Source organism: Pundamilia nyererei, unplaced genomic scaffold (assembly GCF_000239375.1).
Source record: "Pundamilia nyererei isolate P.nyererei 1_Seehausen unplaced genomic scaffold, PunNye1.0 scaffold00142, whole genome shotgun sequence".
In the NCBI taxonomy this organism is placed as follows: domain Eukaryota; kingdom Metazoa; phylum Chordata; class Actinopteri; order Cichliformes; family Cichlidae; genus Pundamilia; species Pundamilia nyererei.
Genome location: NW_005187543.1, coordinates 1103433 through 1126158, shown reverse-complemented (window position 1 = coordinate 1126158; position 22726 = coordinate 1103433). Strand labels below are relative to the sequence as shown.

Sequence of the window (22726 nt, the reverse complement as noted above, 5' to 3'; positions counted from 1 at the left end):
GAATAAACCTGAGGATTTGAAGGGCTAGTTAACCCAAATTCCTAAACCTTACAATTTTGTCAAAGACCATTAAGTGGTAAACTACTTGCTTCGAATAATCCGATTTTTCACTATAACAACTGAGCTAACCCAAAATCTTCCCATGTATCTATTTCTAATGCTGCTAGATGGGAATTACTGAGTTATACTAGTGGTAACCATTTGAGGAGCGTGAAGGATGTCAGGTGAATATGTGAACTGTGTCTTTTGGCTGATTGCCCTTCCTCTTTATCTCTGTGCAAGTGTTTATTTTATGATCATGAACCAGATTTAACCCCGAGACCTGTGTGTAATCCTGACGCTCTTTGCCAGGCGCAGAATACCTTCATGCTTGCTTGATAAGTGCAATAAAGAGTTCAGCAATAAAACCGATTTAATCAACAGTGAAACTACATAAGAAAAGGTGGTTTAGTCTTATTTATGGTGCTGTGACATCTTTTTTTGTGTTTTGAACCCCACATGTTGCTCCAATTTTTTTTAAAGTGATCTGTCATCTGTGTCTCCCCCCCCCCAAAAAAAAAGAAGCATATTCCAGTGCACACTTGTCTTCTGGGGGACTGATCGGTTCTATTAATAATATTTGTGACAGAATTTGGTATGCTGTCCACATCGTGAGCAATTTCATGCCTGTCGGCAAGAAAGGCAAGCCGCAAGGTCAAGGAGCGAGACAGGCGTGAAAACACCTGTGTGCATGAGATGAATACCAAAACACAATTCATCTAATGTTCTTCGTCTGTGTGTGTGTATTTGTCCCTGTTCCAGTGCGTGGTTTTGAGACAGAGGAGCAGTTTGAGAACTTTGTGAGGAATGACCCTCAATCAAGAAATGTGCTGGCTGCTGTAGTTTTTGAGCATCACTTCACGCATGATGATGAGCCCCTGCCCCAACAGGTAAAATGCAGCGTACACACTGACAGACAATTCCAGAAGATTACTTTGTTTTTACAGCGTTTTACCCGCAGTACCTGTTAAGGCACATTTATCTTCTTTCTGAAATTCATTCATTTGCCTTACCTGTTGAGAGGTGGTAGTTGAAAAGTCTGACCAAACAACCTTTAGTTTTTATAGTGAAACCTGATGGTGGAAAGATGCATTTAGAGGTTCACGCAGTCTAGCACTGTAGGAAAAGCTTCAGCTGACTCTGATGAAAAAGCCTGACAGGCTTAAAAGGCTTGAAAGCTTCACATCGCTCACTGTAAAGCCTTCAAGAGACGTACTCCTACATTTTAGGGTGAATCATTTAAGAACAAAATGTCTCTTCAGTCGTACTGGATTACGCTTCCTCTGTGCCTGTCTTCCTGTGTGTCAGCCAGATCACTTCAGTACAGCTTGCCAGATTAAACCTTAAAAAAATACAGGTGACAAAAGGAAGCGTGACACATGCACATCTCTTTAATGCTCACCTTTTACTGGCGGTTTTCTCTTTCTTTGTATAATGGGATTCACAATCAAAGCAGTGAACTGTTAGGCTAAAGGAAGGCACTCGTAGATGTCAGCTATTCTTTCATTTCTTTGCAAGAAACTACAGCTACATCCACATGTTCACGGGTATTTTGGTAAGCATCATCTGTGAGTAATAATGACATAAACGACGTTTCAGATCACTGAAAATGGAGCTTTTGAAAAAGTTAAGCCAGGGTAAACATTTTCAAAAGCTGTGTTTCTGTATTTACGTGCAGAGAAGAAAAACTGAGACTTTGACTTGCAACATTAAAAGTGTATGTTTTTATGTCTTTTTCTCATGTCAGACTGTGCCATGTCATTGTTTCTGTGCTTCTGATTGGCCAACATTTCCTCATGGTTACGGTTATATTGCCACTTTTGAGAATCGTGTGAGAGTTCTTTCTTTTTTTGCGTTTTCATGTCAATGGAGGAACTTAGAAAAATTTCTGTTTCAAAAAATACCTTATCATGGTGATGTAGCCTAACACATTGACAGATGGGTGGATGGTAACTTGGGGACGGGCGAACAGACACACTGCACTGTAAACACACATCTGTCATAGCTTCGCCTTAGTTTTTATTTTTCTTTAATGTACAAAAGCTCTATATGCGCTTTATTTTGAAAACAAAGCACTCCTAAATTAGGATAGTTTTGACCCCTCAGTGTATATCAATAAAAACATGGTTTGAAAGCCTGGGTTTTTCCAAGGCTAGCCCCAGTAAGCTGTATAGGCAGAGATCATCCTCACTAAATTCAGATGCACACCCAGTCATTTTATTTTGGAAGCATGCCTGAAATATGAGAGTGTAGGAGCCAAAGATGATTATGTTTAACATAGATCAGTTTCTAATATTACTTAGTTTGAGTCTGCCCCATCTAGTGGTTGAAATTGGTGTCGAGAGGACATAAAGGCAGGTGATGCTACCTGGAGTGGGGTGGCTGAAACAGGAATACACAATCTTCGACCTCACAGATCTCCTCCTCAGATATTGGCCTCTACTTGCGCTGCTTTTGATTTCAGACAATCCTTAGTTAATCTTTGTAATCCCTGTTCAAGTTTAGTTTGAAATCATGGATACTGTATGTGTTTATTACTTCAAATTAATAGCGCTTTATCTCAGTAACAGCGCTGCTCTGTGGACTTTGGATTATTTTGAATGTGAAAAGTCAGGCGTTTGCTAAGCCACTACAAGTCGTTTTCAGAAGGACATTAAATAACCAGTACAGACAGAAATCTCTCAATGGCTATATATTACTTGAAAATGGAAAAATTGTTAAGGACAAAACCACTGGAGGTGCTACAGTTGTTAAATTCACTGCACGACTTGAGTGTATTGCTTAGCGTATCACTCTACTCTTCATTAACGTCTGTTCTCTTTTTGCGCTCTGACATGCAGGTGAGCTACCACTTGCGCTTTACTTTTTCGCCACGCAACGCCCCGATCTCGGAAAAGTCTGAGCTGAACCCCAACAATGACTTAGACTGGCACACACACAGTCTATTTCCCCTTTTTCAACTGCCAGGACCAAGAGAGAAGTACTTCAAGGAAGGGGGAACACCTGGTGAGAATTCCTATTGTTTTAAAATGCTGTTTTAAAATGTTATTTTTAAATGACACCTAAAATAGTAGGTATTTATTTTTCTACTTAGAGATTATGCCTGATAAAAAGCTCTTAATTCTTCGACTTTGAGTGGAGAGACAGCCCTGCCTGATCAGGCTACATTTCCATGGCAACCATACCCCTGCACATGCTCAGCATAATCGGCGTTATCTAGTTTTTGGCAGGGTACAGTGTGCCCACCAATCACTTATGGGGCATTTTCAAGGCGTTAAGAACCCTTCAGGAGGCCGAGTTGCTGTTAATCTCATTTTCACATTTGCCCGTCAGCTGGTTTAAATGATACAGTAACAATGGAGGATGCATTTTCCAGTGTGTCCCAGCAGCCTTTTATTTCTCCTTAAAATGTTTTTGTCCTTAAAAATTGTTTGCAGCTAAAATAGAAAGAGGAGGTATACTCCAAAGCCCTTCTGACAGCATAATAAAAGTGACATGCTTTTATCATTTAGAGTCACATGAATATGGATTTCCAGCCTCCACGTGCATAATAACTTGTGATTGCAGCTTCAAGTTTGTTACTCAAGGCTGCTTGTCCATTCTCACGTCAGCTTCTAGAAGGAAGTTGGAAAGCTTTGACCTTGTGGAGCAGGTCACATTTTAAGTGGGCTTAAAATGCCCACTGAGTCATTTCATAGACGCTGATTACTGATGGTGTAATGGTGGTGTTAATATATTCTATTAAGTGCTGCTGCTTATTTTCTTATTTTAAGGTTATTACAGAGAAGGCTTTCTGGCAGTGCAGCATGCAGTGGACCGAGCCATTATGCACTCTTACAACAGAACCGCTGCCTCGCACCTGCTGCGTCCTATCAGAGTGGTCATGTCACGGTTCCCCTACCCTGCTTTTAAATATGACGTCTTCATTCTGGCTATTCAGAACCAGCTGCCCTTACTACTGGTGCTAAGCTTCACCTACACCTCCCTCAACATAGTACGAGCTGTGGTGCAGGAAAAAGAAAGGAAGCTCAAGGTATGTTTTACGAGCCTCTGTATGAGCTGGAGGAGTAATTAAATTGCCAGACTCTTTTAACCTGTGCTTTTTTTTTTGTGCATTCTAGGAGTACATGAGGATGATGGGTCTCAGCAACTGGCTCCATTGGAGCGCTTGGTTCCTCATGTTTTTACTCTTCCTCTCCATTTCGGTGTTTTTTGTTACTCTGCTCCTCTGTATCCAGGTGAGCCAGTGTTAAAAAACTGTCTTTGCTTACTGCACATTCCTGCCTGTGATGCCTTTAGCATAGCAAAAGAAACCATGGTACACATACCAGACTAAAGGTAAGAAGGTTGTCAAAAAATGACATGAAATTCAGAATTTTTCAGTGTAACGTATATAAACGCCGAAAGTGTCAGCTTCAGGTGATGATGAGCTTGTCCTGATGTTTCTAAACAAAACAAAATAAATAAATGGAAGAAATGGAGATTCTGAGTTCATCCAGTTCTCAAGAGATGCCAGGAATTTCATGGTTTGATCCAGGAGTTGTATCACAGCCACTTTCATGCATATTTCAGCATGTCAGTGGGGCAGTTTGAGGTCTTGTTGGCAGAGTTGTAACCACATCTGAGAAATTAGTAAAATAATGTCTGACCTGGAGGAGCATCTGGGTGTCTGAGGTAAAAAAGCATCATTTTACTATTTGTATATTGAGTGCTGCTTTGCATTTTGAGCTATGAGCATGGCAAAGAGAAATGGCAAACAATTCACAAAAATGAAAAGGCAGCCCACATTTTCATGCACTGAGCTGATTCTTTAAAGGGGATCAAACTCATTTTAGTTAACAGGCTCATACATCCCAATTAAATCTCAAGTGGGCTTTTCCACTAAAGCCAATACAGAATAACCTATAAAAACATTTATAAGTTGAAAGGCTGCAAAAGGCTGTAAAAGTGACACAGCTGATCTATGCTTACACAGGACACATTGCTTCCTGGTAGAAAATGCAGTAAAAAGCCCATAAATGATGCCCTCCAGCCCAAAAAGCTGTGAAGCAGCTATTAGGCTGGATGGGACCCTTTGGCTGGCCTATGTTTGACACCCTCGGTTTAAAGATTATAAATGTTGTGATTACTCAGACCCAATCTCGTATTTTAGGTGAGCCCCAATGGAGCGGTGCTGACCAGCAGTGACCCCACGCTGGTCTTCGTCTTCCTGCTCGTCTTCACCGTGGCCACTATCAATTTCAGCTTTATGATCAGTGCCTTCTTCTCACGAGGTGTGTGTTTCTGTCACTCCACTCATTTCTAAATGATAATATAATAATAATAATGTCTCTTTTTGACTGCTGCTGTCTTGCTTTGTAATGTATGTGCGAGAAAGAACTTTTCACTTCATTTCCTGAAATGCACGGTGTGTCTCTGAGACCAAAGTTTCTGCTTTGTTCCTTTAACTTTGTCTGCAGAATGCACACAGCAGTAAAAAAGAAAGCTATGTTTTATTTGTTGATTTGCACAGAATAATTGGATTTCTTTAGCGGTTGAGTATAGCACTTAATATTTAATGATTTTTAGTTTGTTTTTGCCGTTTCTTGGTGATCAGAAGTGTTGTGTTCCCTTTTAAAAAAGAGCAAGTCACTTTCAGTTCTTTCCATCTTCAGTCGAGTGAAATTCAAGCTCGCCTGCTTGGCCTGGACAACCTCCCCAATAAAGGAAACTATTTAAATCTCTCCTTTCCCATGATCCCTTTCCTTTGCTCTCTTCCTCATTCAAAGCTCCTCATTCAGACTAGCAGCCTCCTCTTTCAGCTTTCTACAGTGAAGTAGCTTGAGCTCCAAATGCTTCTCTGCTTCAGTGTCTTGCAGTATTTTCAAAGAGCACTTATTTGCTTGTTTTTACTTTGATTTTTTTAAAAATTTCCACTTGCTCTCATAAGAAACATGAACTCTATGGCGGTAATGCCTAGGCTTTTAATTGAAGGAAACACCTTAAAAACCTCCATTTAGTTGTTTACACTGATGTTTTGACTTCTCTCACATTCAGATGTACTGCGTCTCTGCTCTGAGTAATGAATATGATGTGCTTAGTCACCTGCCCTGACAGTTTTCATTTGGTGCTTGAACATGAAAAAGTGCCCTGCCTTTTCTCTCTGAACAATGCTCTAATTGTAACATTTGACAACCTTATTAAAATCATTAAAACTAATCTCATTGAACTAAAAAAAACCCAAAATAAAAATAACTCTGTCATGTTGTTTTCCTTCTGACCCTAGACAATGAAATCATTATATATTGAACCCCAGCTGGGTTCAAGGGTTTTGGTTCTAAGTGTTGACTTGGAGGCGGTAGAGGAAGAAGGGGGAGACGAGGCTTTTGCAGAAAATTGGCAAGAAAAAAAAGGATCCTTGAGTGACCTACACGGCAATTTTTATAAAGAAAACAACAACAAAGATGGGCTGTTTTTCTCCCCTCGCTGTCTTTGTACGCGCAGCCGTGTGCACATACCCAGTGATGTGGTTTTTAAGAATAGATGATGGTACTTTGTAAATGCATGTTCCAAGCAGGCTCAAAATGTCACATTGTCTGTAACAAGTGGTTTTTGATGAGGTCTGTCAGGCTGTCTACAAATGGAAGCGCATTACTCTGCTTTCTTCCCCATTTTGCTCATCTCTCTTTTGTCCTATTTAATGCTTTCTTGTAGCTGCACTCAGGCTCGTCTGCCTATCAGAGAAATGGGTTTCTCAGCAAATGTAGTTCTTCTCTCAGTTATTTTCTCCGTCAGCTCTTGTCTACGTGTGTCTGTTTGAGTTTATCAGGTAGCATTTTGCAGTGTACCTCTTGGGTAACTCATGAGTGGACTGCATAGCTGACTGTTTTTAGTTGTTTATATATATATATATTTATTTATTTTTTTTGTAAGATGACTGTTGAGTCTGTCTGTTTCTTTCTCTTCTGTGTGTTCTTAGCCAATGTGGCGGCAGCAGCGGGGGGCTTCATCTATTTTCTCAGCTATTTGCCTTATTTGTTCCTGTGGCCGCGCTACGACTTACTGAGCCATTCCCAGAAAGTGTCAGCTTGCCTTATCTCCAATGTGGCCATGGCCATGGGCGCACAGCTTATAGGAATGTTTGAAGGCAAAGGTGAGACTTTGATGCGGCAATGTGGCATTCCCAAAATATGCGATTATTTGTGCACAGCTTTGAAAACATGGAATTTTAATATTAATATAGGTTAATTTTGTCCGTGCCTTGCTCCTCAGGTACAGGAATCCAGTGGTCAAACCTGTTTGACGCTGTTACGGTGGACGATGATTTCTCCATGGCCCAGGTTCTGTGCTTGCTGCTTTTCGATGCTGTGCTGTACGGGATGGTGGCCTGGTACATGGAGGCGGTGTTTCCTGGAGAGTATGGCGTGCCTTTACCATCGTACTTCTTTTTACTGGTATGTTTTAAAAAGGCGTTACTGATGATGTGACAGTAAACGATGAATAGGTGAGGGGATATAAGCATGAATGGCTATTTGCGAGCCAAAATTATGAAACTTTTCTGTCTCTCCTTTATTGGCAGCATTAATACCAAGTAGTATTTCAAACTTGAAAGAAACACTGCAACAAATGTAGTCCAATGCAAACACGATGCTGATCAATTTGTTTTTGCAAGTTCAGCGTAATTTGTCTCATTTATTACATTTCACGCTGTGCTCATTAACACATTCACCTTAGTACTTCCCTGGCTATGAGCTCTGCCAAGTTAAACAGGTATTTTCATGCTACCAAAGTCTGCAGATGGGTGGCGTTAGGCAGCACTAGGGAGTGTCAGTGGTCATTGTTGAGATCTGTTATATCCAAGAGCTTTTCTCTGATAAAATGAAGCTGCTCTCAGTGAAAGTGGTTGTCACATACGGGGGCAGAAGAGTTTCCAAACTAGAGGTCTCAACATATCGACCAGAGGAAGCCTTGGGTTCAGCTAGTTAGAATAACAGGAAATGTCTGAGTATCTAGAGCCAAAACAAATAAGGTTTATCTATATAACAACTATGAGCGATCACGAAATGGCGTGCCTTTATAGACATGCGCGCCTACACAAAAATAAACTCCTGCTAACCTTTTTCCCAGTTGTCAGGAATTTAAGGGACTGCCAGAAGGGTGTGGATTAGATGTTGACGCACTTTCCTCCATGTCCATTGTGTGAGTGGGTGTCAGATGGTGTTTCTGCTCCGTAGAAAGGGGAGGTTTGACTCCGGTCTTTAGGAAGTGAATCAGGAGGTGGTTTGGCTGGGAAACAATCTCTTCATGCAGAGTGTACATGAACAATAATAATGTTGGCTCGATCTCTCTTTCTTGTGATTAAGTGAATGATTGTGTTCCTCTTCCTTCCTTATGTCAGTGGATGATTACCTGATTCAGTGATAAGTCAGAACACACTGTGTGTGTGTGTGTAATATACGGTGCTATATTACACACACACACACCGTGTGGTTAATATAGGATGCTATATTTGATGTTCTCCTAGTAAAATTATACCGTTAGATATACTGGAAATGAATAGTGAAAATTTGGGGTAAAAGTTTTGAAAGAAATGCTGGTTTACTCCCCTTGTCTTCCCTGACTGTCTTCCTCTGCAGCCTTCATACTGGTGCAGCACCCCTCGCATGGCTTTGGTAAATGAGAAGGAAGAAGAAGAGGATGCTGAAAAGGCCATGAAAGGAGAGTTTATAGAAGAAGAACCTGCTGGACTCGTGTCTGGGATAAAGATTAAACACCTCGCTAAGGTGAGCAGCAAAACACTATGATCCAGAGAGTAATCATGACCACTTTAGCGTACGCTGCAGATGCCCCAGTGGAAAAGAAAGGCCACTAATAACTCCACCGTAGTACTCAGTGTTACTACTAAAAGGTAAATGGACAAAAAGGTTACGCTTCATCCATTTCTGCTCATGTCACACGTTTTAACAGGAATTCAAAGTGGGCAACAAGACACGTCAGGCCGTACGAGACCTTACAGTGAACATGTTCGAAGGACAGATCACAGTCCTGCTAGGACACAATGGTGCTGGGAAGACCACAACATTGTCTATGCTAACAGGTTAGACGCCTAAATGCACATGTAAACAAGCAATAAATACACGCACACACATTAAACATGCCCCCTAAATAAAAAATTTAACTACCTTCCTTCATGTTTCAGGCCTGTTTCCTCCCACCAGCGGCAGGGCTTATATCAGTGGTTACGACATCTGTCAGGACATGGCTCTGATCCGACGCAGCCTGGGACTTTGTCCCCAGCACGATGTATTGTTTGATAACCTTACAGTACAAGAGCACCTGCTGTTCTATGCACAGGTATTTACACACTTATGCACTTTTATGTAAAAATACATCTCTATGTACTACACATCCACTATAGCTTAGTGTTTCCACTTGCTGTTATACACATTATAGTACGAGGTGTTCACACTGATTCCATTAAAGTGAGTTTAATTGGTTTTGTTTATTAAAAACATTAAAAGCAGCACAAAGCACGTTTTTATTGTACTTTTATTACCTTTTTTTTTTGTCTTTTTCCTCGCACAAAAACTTTGTATGAGTTGAGTAGCAAGTGAACTTCTCCATTTTCTGCACTTACCTGCTGTCTCCCAGCCTCTCAGTTTGTATTAACGTAAATTAGCTGCAGAAAAAACAGATGACAACCTGATCCATTTGTTGTCTACTTTATATCCAGCTGAAAGGCTACTCCAAAGACAAGATTCCAGATGAGGTGGACCGGATAATCCGTATCTTAAACCTCGAGGATAAGCGACATGCTCGTTCCAAGACCCTCTCTGGTGGCATGAAGAGAAAACTTTCTATTGGGATTGCTCTCATTGGAGACTCCAAGGTCTGGAATTAAAAAAACAACAACAACCAAAGAACATTATTTAGAGTCATTTGAGTAAAATGTGTAAGTATGGGCGGACTACTGCAAACCTTCTTTTCCTTTCTGCCCATCTGCAGGTTGTCATGTTAGATGAGCCCACATCAGGTATGGATCCATCAGCACGACGTGGCACCTGGGACCTTCTGCAAGGGGAGAAACGCGGCCGCACCATCCTGCTCACCACACACTTTATGGACGAGGCTGACCTGCTCGGTGATCGAATTGCCATCATGGCAGGAGGAGAGCTGCAGTGCTGCGGCTCACCACTCTTTCTCAAGAATAAATATGGTTAGTGAAAGCATACTGTACTCTCAGATGGATTCTTGAAAGGCAGTTTTTCTTTCCTAGACTAGCGGTGGTATTACAAAAGCATGCATTGAAATTTTGCTGTTTTGTTTCAACAGAAATACTGCACGTGGACCAACTCACATGCAGTTTAACGATTCTTGGGACTGATTCTGTAAATGTCTTATGTAATATTTTTAACCAGGTGCCGGATACCACATGGTGATCGTCAAGGATGCTCTTTGTAACGTGTCCGAGATCACCCGCCTTGTTCACATGTATGTTCCCAATGCCACTCTGGAGAGCAGCGCTGGAGCTGAGCTCTCTTATATTCTTCCCAAAGAAAGCACCAGCAGGTGAGCATTGATTATACGCACAAAAACACAGCGTGCGGACTGACCTCTTTTTAAGAAAGACAACAGGCTAGAAGTCACACCGGGTGAAATGAACAAGTAGTATTAGACTGAAAAAACTGAAAGACTCGGGGTTAGACATACAGGGACATTGGAGTTATTTCATTCAAGTATACAAAGAAAAACAGCAACTGAATAATAAAATAGTCATATAATAAAAGATGTAATAAACTGTAGTATTTTAACACATTATGCGCAATAAAATGTAGTTATTTAGGAAATTGTTCTGCTCTCACATGTCTTTTTATTGCAGACGATTATGTATGTATGGGGAAGGAAAAGAACAAAGAAAAAATGGAGTGAGGGAAAAGCACGGAAATATTACTTTGAACTGTTAGAAATGGGTCAACAGATTATACAATACCACAAATTGAATCAGTGAATGTATTTATTAACTCAAGCCAGCTTTTCATTAAAAATGTAACTCATTTTCACTTGACTACTGGTGACATGATTATATTAAATAAAGGTAGCAGCAATTTTGGCTCTGTGTTTTGTTTTGTTTTTTTAATTTTATAATCAAACTCCTCTTTGTTGCTTTCTATCAGGTTTGAATTGCTGTTTGCTGAGCTGGAGATGAACAGAGAGGAGCTGGGCATCGCCAGCTATGGCGCTTCAGTAACTACTATGGAAGAGGTTTTCCTCAGGTAGGAAATATAGGACAAGTGACAGTTTTTAAAGTCATTTTTCTCTCGGGTATCACAGAAAATTAGTCTCTGATCTGTAAAAATACCATTTTTGTAAAATTAAAAGCTTTAAAATGACGGATCACAAAGGCAATAAAATATTTTCTGGGGAGAATTTTAGTGAAGATGGGGATAAAACTGGTTCAGAGCGTACTTAAGTAGTAGGTTTAATTAAGTTCAACTGACTCGGATCACATGGGGGACATTATGTTTGCTATCAAATGTTTGCTCTAAAGTCTATGAAGATTCAGTGAATTTTGGAGAAGGAAGTGGTTTTCTTCCGGATGTTTTCAACAGTAGGAGTTGAGCCTGCACAGAAAAAATGAATGCTATCAGAACCTCCTTCCACAACACACGGCTCCTTCCCTGTCATCAGCTTCCAATGTAATCTAAAACAGAGTATGCTGTTGCAAAAATGGGTTAAAGGACACCATGGATCGAAGCGTGACAATGATATTTCTCTATATAGTGTCGTCATCAGTCAGGTATCACTTGGAGCCAAACGGTGTGCAGACCTTTCCTCCTTCTTTTACGTAACGTAAGATAGTGTTACAATCACAAGCAGTAGTGTAAGACTAAATGTCTTCTAGTATATAAAACAGTATGGACGTGATAGAAAAGGTTATAATTGCTTCTAGTCGTAGGTATAGGGTGTTCAGTACCTGAATCTTTTACGCTTTACTGAAAATCGTTTTTGGAATTTGTGGAACTTTAGACGCCACCTTTGATAGAAATAAAATATAAAAAAATTTGCTTGCAAACTCAACTCTTCCTGATCCACTGCAGTCCCAGCCGCCTTATTCAGTTATTTTTTTTCTTCCCCTTGGATTTAATATGTGTATCTGTGGCAACGATCACAAGACCGCATCCACTGCGGAAGGCTTACGCTGTGCTACTTCAGCGGGCACGAGTTTAACATTTGTATTTGCTGCTGTTCAGGCCTCATTATTTATGATTCATACTGAGAATCCAGCAGCGTGTTCTGGCCATTGACACGTTGCACCAAAGAAAAGCTGCTGTTGGAGCGTTTGGTCGTTTAGCTTCTTTCTTTCATTCATATTTTACAGCCGAGTGTAATAACTCCATTACACAATGCTGCCAATTAATTATTATCAAACTATAATTATTCACAACAAATAAATCACCTTTTAATAGTGTTTTCCTGAGATTTTGTTGCTAATTTGTTGTGCTGGGTGTTGAGTTGAAAAGCTTTAAAATGTAACTTCTGTGTTTTGTTTTTTTTTGTTTTTTTTTCTTACTTGTGAAAGTACATTTCACAGATAAGTAGCATATTAAGAATATAAAACTAGACTGCACGCTCACAAAGGCACTCTGTGAGCCTCTCATTGATTATTGAATTATAAATAGGCCCAGAAATATTTTTTCCCTGCTGTCTTCACCGCACTGTGCTGAAATGAATTAAAATGTTACAGATTGAATAGATTCTTCTCTCCTCATACATGTTTCTATCATAAACAGTTGACTATTTAATGTTAAACTATCTAAACGATCTACATTTTATTTTTATTTTTTGTGTCAGCTATAAAACCAATGGTGTTTTTTTTGTTGTTTTTTGTTGTTTTTTTTAGTGCATAAAATGAGATTTATTTGTGTTTCCAGAGTTGGAAAGCTGGTGGACTCTAGTTTGGATATCCAGGCGATCCAGCTGCCAGCCCTGCAGTACCAACATGAGAGACGCTCTCATGACTGGACCATGGATGATGCCAGCAGCATCAGCGGCTTGACTGATGTCACTGACTTCACAGACAGCGGCACACTCATCTCAGAAGACTGCTCCAACATTAAGCTGAACACCGGGGTAAGACAGAGGAATAAAAGCGATGCTCAGCATCTTTTTAGCGAATTTGCTCTGTTGATTGAAGCTCCCATTTTCTCTTGTAACAGGTCAGACTACACCTGCAGCAGTTCTATGCCATGTTCCTAAAGAGGGCGCTGTACAGCTGGAGAAACTGGAAGGTGATGGTGGCTCAGTTCCTGGTCCCTCTTGTCTTCACTGTTGTGGCTTTATTTGTGGCACGCACCCTTCCCAGTCATAATGACGCTCCGAAACTGAGTCTGGGACTCAGTCGCTATGGTCCCACCAGGGTTCCCGTTTCTCTGCAGTCTGGGGCAGGACCCCTGGCTTCTGCCTGGGCAAGCGTATACGGTTCCCAGCTCTCTGCCCAGCTTGGCGAACTTACCAATGCTACTGGTAAGCGTAACGAGGAAGACAAATGCTTGGTGTTGCTGCTCACTTTTGGTATTTACTGATCGTAAGCCTTCGTTCTCCCTGTAGACTTCAACGATTACATCCTAACTCAGGCGGACGAAGAAGGAGGCAGCTTTAACGAGCACTGCGTGGTGGGCGCTGTTTTTCGAGGTAGCAGCAACCACTTTGCAGAAGCTACAGCCTACTTTAACAACGAGGGCTACCACACACCTGCCACAGCACTCATGATGGTGGACAATGCCCTGTTCAAACTTCTAGCAGGGCCGAATGCTTCCATCCAGGCAGGCAATTATCCCATGCCACGCAACCTGTCTGAGAGTGCTCAGAACCAGCTCTCAGAGTGAGTAGAGAAAGGATGGGGTAGTATTTGCTAGCAGTGGGAATCAGCAGATATCCCATGATGCGATATTATCACAATACTTCCTTTAGGATTCAATATTATTGTGATTTCTAATATTTTGTTAATCCGAAGCATCACAATAACACATATTGCGTTTTTTCACATTTTTTTTTTCAACTGCAGATTGAGATAAAAAAAGTTCAACTTTTGATGATATCTGAAGTCAGTCTTCCATCAGTGTTTGATTTGGTCATTACATGCACTCTGTTTCTATTAATACAGCAATTAACTGTCATAAATTGTTGAAAATCACATATCTGTTGCTGTATACATAGACAGGAATTCCCATTTAACTATTATAGTTGTGCTTCAGCAAGTCTAATGAGTCGAGTCCCCTCGAGTTGTGCTTATTGACAAAGATGGCAACACGCTGGCAATCTGTTTGCAGATTTAGAACGATTATTCGCAACACTTCGACAATCTCCCTGAGAGTGAATGCAGTCAGTCCAAGTCAGACTGCAGTAATTTTGCCTCCTGCCACAGGCGACCTGTACAATCACGAGTGAACAGCTAAAGGCAACCATTTAGTCGCCACAATTTGCAATCGATCACAAAATGTGAAAAACAAAAAACTATATAATCACCACGCAGCCACCATTTTTCTTCTTTTTTTGGAGATGCAAGGAGGTTGTTTTCCTATTTTGACTTGTGGGACTGAGCCGTTAGCTGGCTCTGAATTAGGACGTAGTGTTGGCTGGTTTTTCAGTTGAGCCAGTTTAATGTTTCCTCTGCTCTGGATGTTGGTGCATGAGATGAACCTTGTTGTTCATAGTATTTTAATTTGATTTTTTTAATTAAAAATTTTCAATTCTATGCTGGATCAGTTGAGACTGAGCCTAGTATTTGCTCAGTCTCAAAAACTTCAAACTTTCAGACTAATTAATAGAAGTTAGTTTAAGAGCACAATTCCAAGCAACTTAAAAATCACAGAAATTAGACAGATAGAAGTTAGATTTTCTCAATTTAGTCATTTTTGTATGTGATGCGTACACCTAGGGCTTTCCTTGAATCAGAATTTTAGATTTTTCTAAAAAAAACAAAAAAAACAAGCAATCAGCACATGTGTGCTTATGTTCAAATGAAGCTCTTTCCTTTCACGCAAAGAAGGTGTGAGTGAGTAAACAGCTGAAACCAATTCACAGCACTTCCCAGTATGAAGTAACTAACATCTCTCCTCTCCAGCTTCAAACAGTTTTCTCGTGTTGATGTTGCAGGATGGTTGCTCTACAATATTTTTAATTTCACTGTCACGAGGCTCAAACATTCAAAGTGTTGCTGTGTTTTTTCTCTAGTCGAGCTCATTAATACCCTTTACTGTTTGGAAAATAACCCTGCAGTGATGAGGGTGAGCCAAAGTGACACATCATTGTTACATGAAGCAGATTTGCTTCCTTTCTTTTAGGGTGACTAAACCCATGTGTAGCTGAAAACCTTGGGTGTTTTTTTCACTGTGGACTTAGAAAAAATGATCTCTCCACTGCTTGTCCACCTACAGCAAATGAGGCAGACACAGACAGTGGAACATTTTGCTGCTGGGTATCATCCCTAAAGTGTTGGTAGAGACCAACACACCACCACACCAGTCTTAACAGGGTTAAGATTTCTGGTTTCTGAAATATAAATCAGGCATTTAAATTGTATTCAAGTTATGTTATAGCAGTAAGACTTGGGACATAGAAAGACGCCCTGTCTGCAACCTTTTCCCACCTCTTTTCCATCTTGTGGTGTAATCGTCGCACTCTTTCATTCCATTTTATGTAGGAGTAAGACAGGGTTTGCCATTGCTATCAACCTGATGTATGGGATGGCCTCCCTGTCCAGCACTTTTGCCCTGCTGCTTGTAACAGAGTCCTCCATCAAGTCCAAGCATGTGCAGCAGGTCAGCGGCGTCTACCTGGCAAACTTCTGGTTTTCAGCCCTGCTTTGGGACCTGGTCAACTTCCTGCTGCCTTGTCTCCTCATGCTGGTCAGTATGACATCTGTTACTACTGCAATACTCAGACAGGATAATAAGGCAGATTGATTGGTTTCAATATAGGGTTTTGTGAATCTGTTGTATGCATATATGTGTATATTTCTTTCAGGTGGTGTTCCAGGCTTTTGGAATCAGTGCTTTTCTAGAGGACAACCACCTTATAGATGTGTTGTTGTTACTTCTGCTGTACGGCTGGGCTGTGGTGCCTCTTATGTACCTGCTCAGCTTCCTCTTCTCCACTGCTGCTACTGCATATACGCGCCTCACCATCTTCAACATGATCTCAGGCACTGCTACCTTTCTGGCTGTCACCATCTTGACGATCCCAGGTGAGAGCGGTTATGGATGGTCACCAGTCAAAATACGACAGCCCCTCTTTTTCATACAGCTAGTTGTTTTTTATGTACACTTGTTTACAAATGAGCAAATTTTAAATTAGCCAATCACATGGCAGCAACTCAGTTCATTTAGACATTCAGACACATATTCAAGGCGACCTGCTAAAGTTAAAAACAAGTATCATAACAGGGACGAAAGGTGATTTAAGTGACTGAATGTGGCATTGATGTTGGTGACAGACAGACTGCTACATCAGCAGAAGACCACATCTGGTGCCACAGTTATGAAGAGGAAAGTCAGGGTGTAGTTCACACGGGCTCACCAAAATTAGCAGATTAGAAAAACATTGCCTGGCCTGATGAGTCCCATTTTCTGCTATAACCTTCAGTGTGTTGGGTTTAAAATTCAGAGTAAACATGAAAGGATGGATCCTCCCAGCCTTGTATCAACGGTTCAGGCTGCTGGTGATGTAATGAAGTGGAGGATATTTTATTGCTCCACTTAGCATCAACTGAGCATCATTTAAACACCACAGCCTGCCTGAGGACTGTTGCTGACCATGTCCATCAATTTATGACCACAGTATTGGCTGCTAGTAAGGTGTACCTATTAAAGTGACCAGAGCTTTTACGGCTCAATATTTTTTCCATTAACAAACTCAATATTTTTAATAAACTCAGACCAGCAGTATGTAATGTGCCAACTTCATGTATTTAAAAAATCACTTAGTCCTTCTTTTTGGCATTAGGGCTCATCTCCCAGCAGCAGTGCTTCTGGCTTGGCTCTGTCCTTCACTGAATACAATAGACAGTATAAGTATGTGTGGGAAGTCAGTGAAGAATCATGTTTTATTACCTCCTACTGGTAAACTGGATTAACTTTGTGAAAAGGAGTGGGTTTGTGAAACGTACTTGTGATGAGAACCCTGGATCTCTACACACTCGTTTAGGTCCTCGTGGGGGAAAAAGATGAAGAATGCTTAAAAAATAAATCCATCCCGTTAAATATATTTGTATTATAATATTTCCTGTCTAGAGTTGGAATTGCAGCACATGTCACACTTGCTGGATAAAGTGTTCCTGATCTTCCCAAACTACTGCCTGGGAATGTCCTTCAGCCAGTTCTACCAGAACTATGAATATATCTCGTTTTGCACCTCCAGTTTTATGACTGAATTAATCTGCAAGCAATACAGTAAGTACTGCCTAAAAGATTAATCGCTTGATTTTTATTCTCAAAAGTTATTTTATTTGTGCCGCGAGTACAGAAGTTTACTTGTGAAGTGCAGAGGTAACCTGGTAATTCTCTGTTTGTAGACATCACATACCAGCAAAACTACTTCTCAATGTCAGAGCCCGGGGTGGGACGATTTCTCGTGGCCTTCTCCGTGCAGGGTGTGGTCTTCATCATTCTGCTGTTTGTCATCGAGCTGCAGTGCATCCACACTCTCTGGAGACTTTTCACCTCACTGTTCAGGAGGAGCAAAAAGGTAGATGAATTAAGAGGGTGCTTAAAAAGACTAAAATATTTCTTCATGGTTAATTTGCAAACATTTCTGCTACTAGTGTGGTCTATATTATGTTGCATTTGAAATGCGGTCAGTTTGAATTGTGTTTTTTATTTTTTCCAAGGGAACAGTTTTGAGTCTTGGAGGAATTAAATATTGATTAGTATATTAAGCTGCTTCACCAGAATAGATACCCTTGAGGCACTTGGTAGTTCTAAAATGGATTACCACCTCTGCATTCATCCTCACAAGGACATAATATTTGGAGCTGTAAAATCCATGCAAAGCTGAACAGTTGGACTTTAGGGATTTTTTGACATTGAGGTGTTTTCTTAAATTAGCAACACAAATGATAATTTCATATGCAATTTTTCAGAGCTAAAACTAGAAGTAAAAGTGATTAGGTGATTGTAAGAAAAAAGATTTTTTTCATTTGTGAAACAGTCACAATCTCGGTCATTTTCTCTTTTCTCGTGTTGAAGATTAACTGATCTTTCTTTGCAGTGGAAGGCTGTAAACTCTGGTGTCAGGCTGGTCGGACACAAAAGGCTTTTGAAAGATGTCATGTTTGAGTATACGGGTCAGGGTTATGACTAATGATCGCAGAAAACATTCTATTTTTAATATTTAATGCTTACGTTTGAATTTGTGAAGTGGTGCGCATGCGGAATTTCTCAAGGGTGCACTGTGACACTATACATGGCTATTGTGGTGGTCCATGGAGATAATATTATTAGTATTGGGTGCAGCTGAGGCTCAGAAGAGAGAGCGTGACCTTTACTAATTAGAAGTTTGGTAGTTTGATACATGGCTCCTCCAACCTACCTGAAAAAGAATCCTTGGGCCAGATATTGAAAGGGCCTACGCATAGACAAAGCCACGTGAATGAAGCTTGTTGTAAGAAAGCACTGACTGTGCTCAAATTGCCATATTTACGCTGCTACAATGATAAATGCATATATTAATTATGGCCACTATGGGTTTTTGCTCATACTGATCATCTATAGCTTCAGACTGCTTTAAATGCTCAGTTTCAGATTGTTTTTAGGTCACTCAGCTAAAGGTCAGATTAAACCATGGCGAGGTGTCCATTGTCCATCTCTCTTATAATGCCAGTATTTTATTAATGGGCATGTTATTCTGAAGGTCCAGCTCTAAAATGATTGTTTTGTTGTGTTTCCCACAGACCCACTCATGTCAGCGATGCACACTGCAAAGACAGCTGCACAATGTTTCCTAAAATAGCTACTTACCAAATCCTAAGACCCTATATGCTCTTTTTAAGGGAATCAGTTGAAACATGCTTCTGCAGTGTAACTGACCTAAAACGGACTTGTCTTATCCAAAATGGCACATAGAAAGCTATTTCACATAGAAACTGTGTGCATAGAAATGCAATTATCTGTACAGTATGATCCCTTTTAATATCAGGTGGATATAATGTCATTTTTTGGTGTGTTTTTTAGGTACCCATGGCAACAGCACTGCTCCCAGAGGACCGAGATGTTGCCGATGAGAGGAAGCGGGTCCTGGAGTGCCAGCCGATAGTAGAGTCTATGGTTGGTAGCCCCCTCATTCTGCAGGAGCTCAGCAAAGTAAGTGGCTTAGCTGTATTTTGCTTATTTGCAAAGGTCTTGACTTATTTTTTAAATACTTGGACTGAGTGTCCCAATTTTGAAATACATGTAAAACTGTTATCTCCTCTTCACAGGTGTACAGCAGCGGGGAGAGTCTCCTGGCTGTGGACAGGCTGTCTCTCGCTGTAGGAAAAGGGGAGTGTTTCGGCCTGCTGGGCTTCAATGGAGCAGGAAAGACCACGACTTTCAAGATGTTGACAGGCGATGAGAGCGTCACGTCTGGAGATGCCTTCATTGATGGATACAGCATCCGGAGAGACATTAAGAAGGTAAGAGGGAGGGAGATGGGAGAATCCACAAAGTCTAGAGTGGCGAACTACACTGCTTTCAACACACACAAATATTTAAAAAGAAGATTTATCTCTGTATAACAGGTGCAGCAGCGCATAGGGTACTGTCCTCAGTTTGATGCAGTATTGGACCACATGACAGGAAGAGAAACTCTGAGTATGTACGCCCGGCTCAGAGGAATCCCAGAGAAGTACGTGTCTGGCTGCGTGGAGAATGTCCTGCGCTCGCTGCTGTTGGAGCCTCATGCTGATAAACTGGTCCGCAGCTACAGGTAGGTAGCTCTTTGGTGGAGGGAGGATACACATGTTATCCTGAAGAATGCTTGAAAAAGTTTTTCTAATAATGTGGCGTAATGCACATATGCAGCGGCGGTAATAAGCGGAAGCTGAGCGCAGGAATGGCTCTGATTGGTGGGCCTCCTGTCATCTTCCTCGATGAACCTTCGACTGGGATGGACCCCGTTGCCAGGAGGCTGCTGTGGGACGCTGTTACACGCACACGGGAGTCTGGCAAGGCTATAATCATCACTTCTCATAGGTACATGCTAAAGAATATGGTAGATAGCAGCTGATTTGCTCCATCTAGTTAAGCTTACACCTACCTAACTTTCCCACCGATATGTTCGTTCATCAGTATGGAGGAGTGTGAGGCCCTGTGCACCAGGCTGGCAGTGATGGTCAACGGTCAGTTCAAGTGCCTCGGGAGTCCCCAACATCTAAAGAGCAAGTTTGGCAGTGGCTACACGCTGCTGGCTAAAGTCCATGTAGAAGCTGAACTGGAGGACAGCGACCTGCTGCTATTTAAAGACTTCATTGAAAGCACCTTCCCAGGTCAGAGCCTCGTGATAGAAGAGTTGTTTCAATATTTCTAAATCTAACTATAAATACTTCTCATAAAAAATGTGAGTTACTAGAAGTAAGTTCTCAGGGATTGAAAATACCAAGATCATAAATAATTATATATATCTTAAGCTTCAAGCATGGCATTGCATGTTGAGGAAATTCTACCTGTTGTGGCTGTTTGCTGCCACTTGGTGGTGTTATGACTATATCCAATAACAAAAATGTATGCTACTCTTTCTCAAAAGACAGAAGCCATAATATCCAAAGACCTTACTGTTAATAAACTATACAATGAAGTTCCTTTTCTTCGTGGTGAAGCCTTTTAAATCCTTTTAATGAGTCTGTATTTGACCAATGCGGTCAAACCGAAATATTCCAAAAGGGTAAACAACACACAAGCGGCACATTTACAGTTTACTGAAACACTCAAGTGGGACGATAAGCTCATCAGATTAAGCTATTATTTTCAAAGTAAAAGAATAACAAAGCAAATGTAACTGTCAGTTTTCTTCCACAACAGGAAGTCAGCTCAAGGATGAACACCAGGGAATGGTGCATTACCATTTGACTGACAAAACACTAACCTGGGCACAGGTACAGTTACTTTTGATCTTTTACCCAGCATCTGTTTGTCTATACTTTAATTGATCGTATTATGTTCTATTTTCTTACGTTTACCCCTGACCTATCCCTGGATAAGTGAAAAAAAGATGAATGCACAAATGATGGAAATTATATTTATTTTTGTCCTTTTTTTTTTTTTTTAATTATTGTTTTTAGTCATCTGTGAGTCAACTTTGAAGTAGATCGCTCACAAATAAAAAAATAAGTCCCTGCACTTGTGCTGTGTTATATCTCCCTCTATTGGACAAAATAGTAACTACATTGTTTAAGTCAGTTTTTTCTAGTCCTCTTGTAACTTGATCAAGGTTTCAACTTGACATTTTCCATGTCTTGATTGCCGTGTTTTAATTTTAAAGTCTGTATTCATATCATAACTTTAACATACAAACTTGCTGTGATACATGGTGCACAAAATGCCTTGGAAAATACTGAAAAACAAAAAAATGTATATATAAAAGCTAACCGGTATTTGGATGTGCATGAAAAAGTAGATTTCTTTTTTTTTTTTTTGTCTGCTTAACTGTGTGCAAATTAAAGGTATTAAATGTGATCTTCACTTTTCCATGTCCTCTCTTTCTCAACTCCCATCTAGGTGTTTGGCACTTTGGAGGCAGCCAAAGAGAAATACCACATTGAAGACTACTGCGTGAGTCAGATATCACTGGAGCAGGTGTTCCTTAGCTTTGCCCAGTTTCAGCACTGCACACAGAGCGAGAGGAACTAGGTGAAGAATCTGTCCACCCCATCGCCCATTTCCTACACTACGTGCACACGGCCCTTACGCAGGGACTTGCCTCGGTTACATCGCCAGGCGTGGAGAGGAGAACACAGTTTGTCTCCAGCGCCGTTTTTAAACCTTGAACACGAACACACACTCTGCGGGTCAGTGGCAAACACCAACTTCAGCGTTTCTTTTATTGTATCACCCGGATGTGTCTTTCTTTGGTCACTCATGCCATTTTCTGTTGTTTAAAAGTAGAAGAACTGATTCTGATTACGACACGATTACACTGACTCTTTTTAGCGAGGTCAAACAAAGAAAACTGCATCACTCAATAGATACTACCACTACTATGAAATGTGTGTGACAGGGATTATTTGTGTGTTTTAATTGAGTGTACAGTCTGTCATTTTGTTATTTATGATTTTTATTACTTTTTGTGTGTGTTCAAAAATGTGTGCTTTATTTCGGTGACTGTCAATCATTGCAAGAGAACGGACCACTCCAGTTGATTTTATTGTGTAACTGTCGCACACCTTTGAGCCTTATCTAACAAATGAGGGTTCCTGTTTCTTTATGTCGCCCTTATGAAGAAGGACTGTTTTTGTTTTTTTCCTTAAGAGCCTCTTAATGTTGTTGCCAGATGTACATAATGCGATGTGTTCATGGTACTAAAACCATTTACTCATTTAAAGCCTGTTTTGGAATCATTAATGGATGCATGCCTAAAATAGGACTTGCAAAATGCACGAAACTGGGAGAGCAGAGAGCTGCTAGTGAACAATAGAAGGCCGTCCAGACTGAGGATTAATCCACAGGGTACATTTAGT

At 40.7% G+C, this 22726-nt stretch overlaps 1 protein-coding gene across 1 annotated transcript; it reads left to right on the top strand.

Moving 5' to 3' along the window:
• Window positions 1–662: 662 nt before the first annotated feature.
• On the top strand, window positions 663–22321 carry abca3b (ATP-binding cassette, sub-family A (ABC1), member 3b). The gene is made up of 29 exons (XM_005744385.2): window positions 663–693; window positions 802–929; window positions 2880–3045; window positions 3813–4072; window positions 4161–4277; window positions 5192–5312; window positions 6998–7171; window positions 7291–7472; window positions 8655–8801; window positions 8986–9115; window positions 9218–9372; window positions 9752–9907; window positions 10024–10234; window positions 10437–10587; window positions 11193–11291; window positions 12951–13149; window positions 13236–13542; window positions 13627–13900; window positions 15722–15926; window positions 16045–16264; window positions 17310–17468; window positions 17591–17763; window positions 19248–19376; window positions 19493–19687; window positions 19793–19980; window positions 20076–20246; window positions 20343–20539; window positions 21072–21145; window positions 21768–22321. The coding sequence occupies exons 1-29, from the start codon at window positions 663–665 to the stop codon at window positions 21897–21899; spliced, it is 4851 nt and encodes a 1616-aa protein (XP_005744442.1). The 3' UTR covers window positions 21900–22321.
• The last annotated feature ends 405 nt before the right edge of the window (window positions 22322–22726 follow it).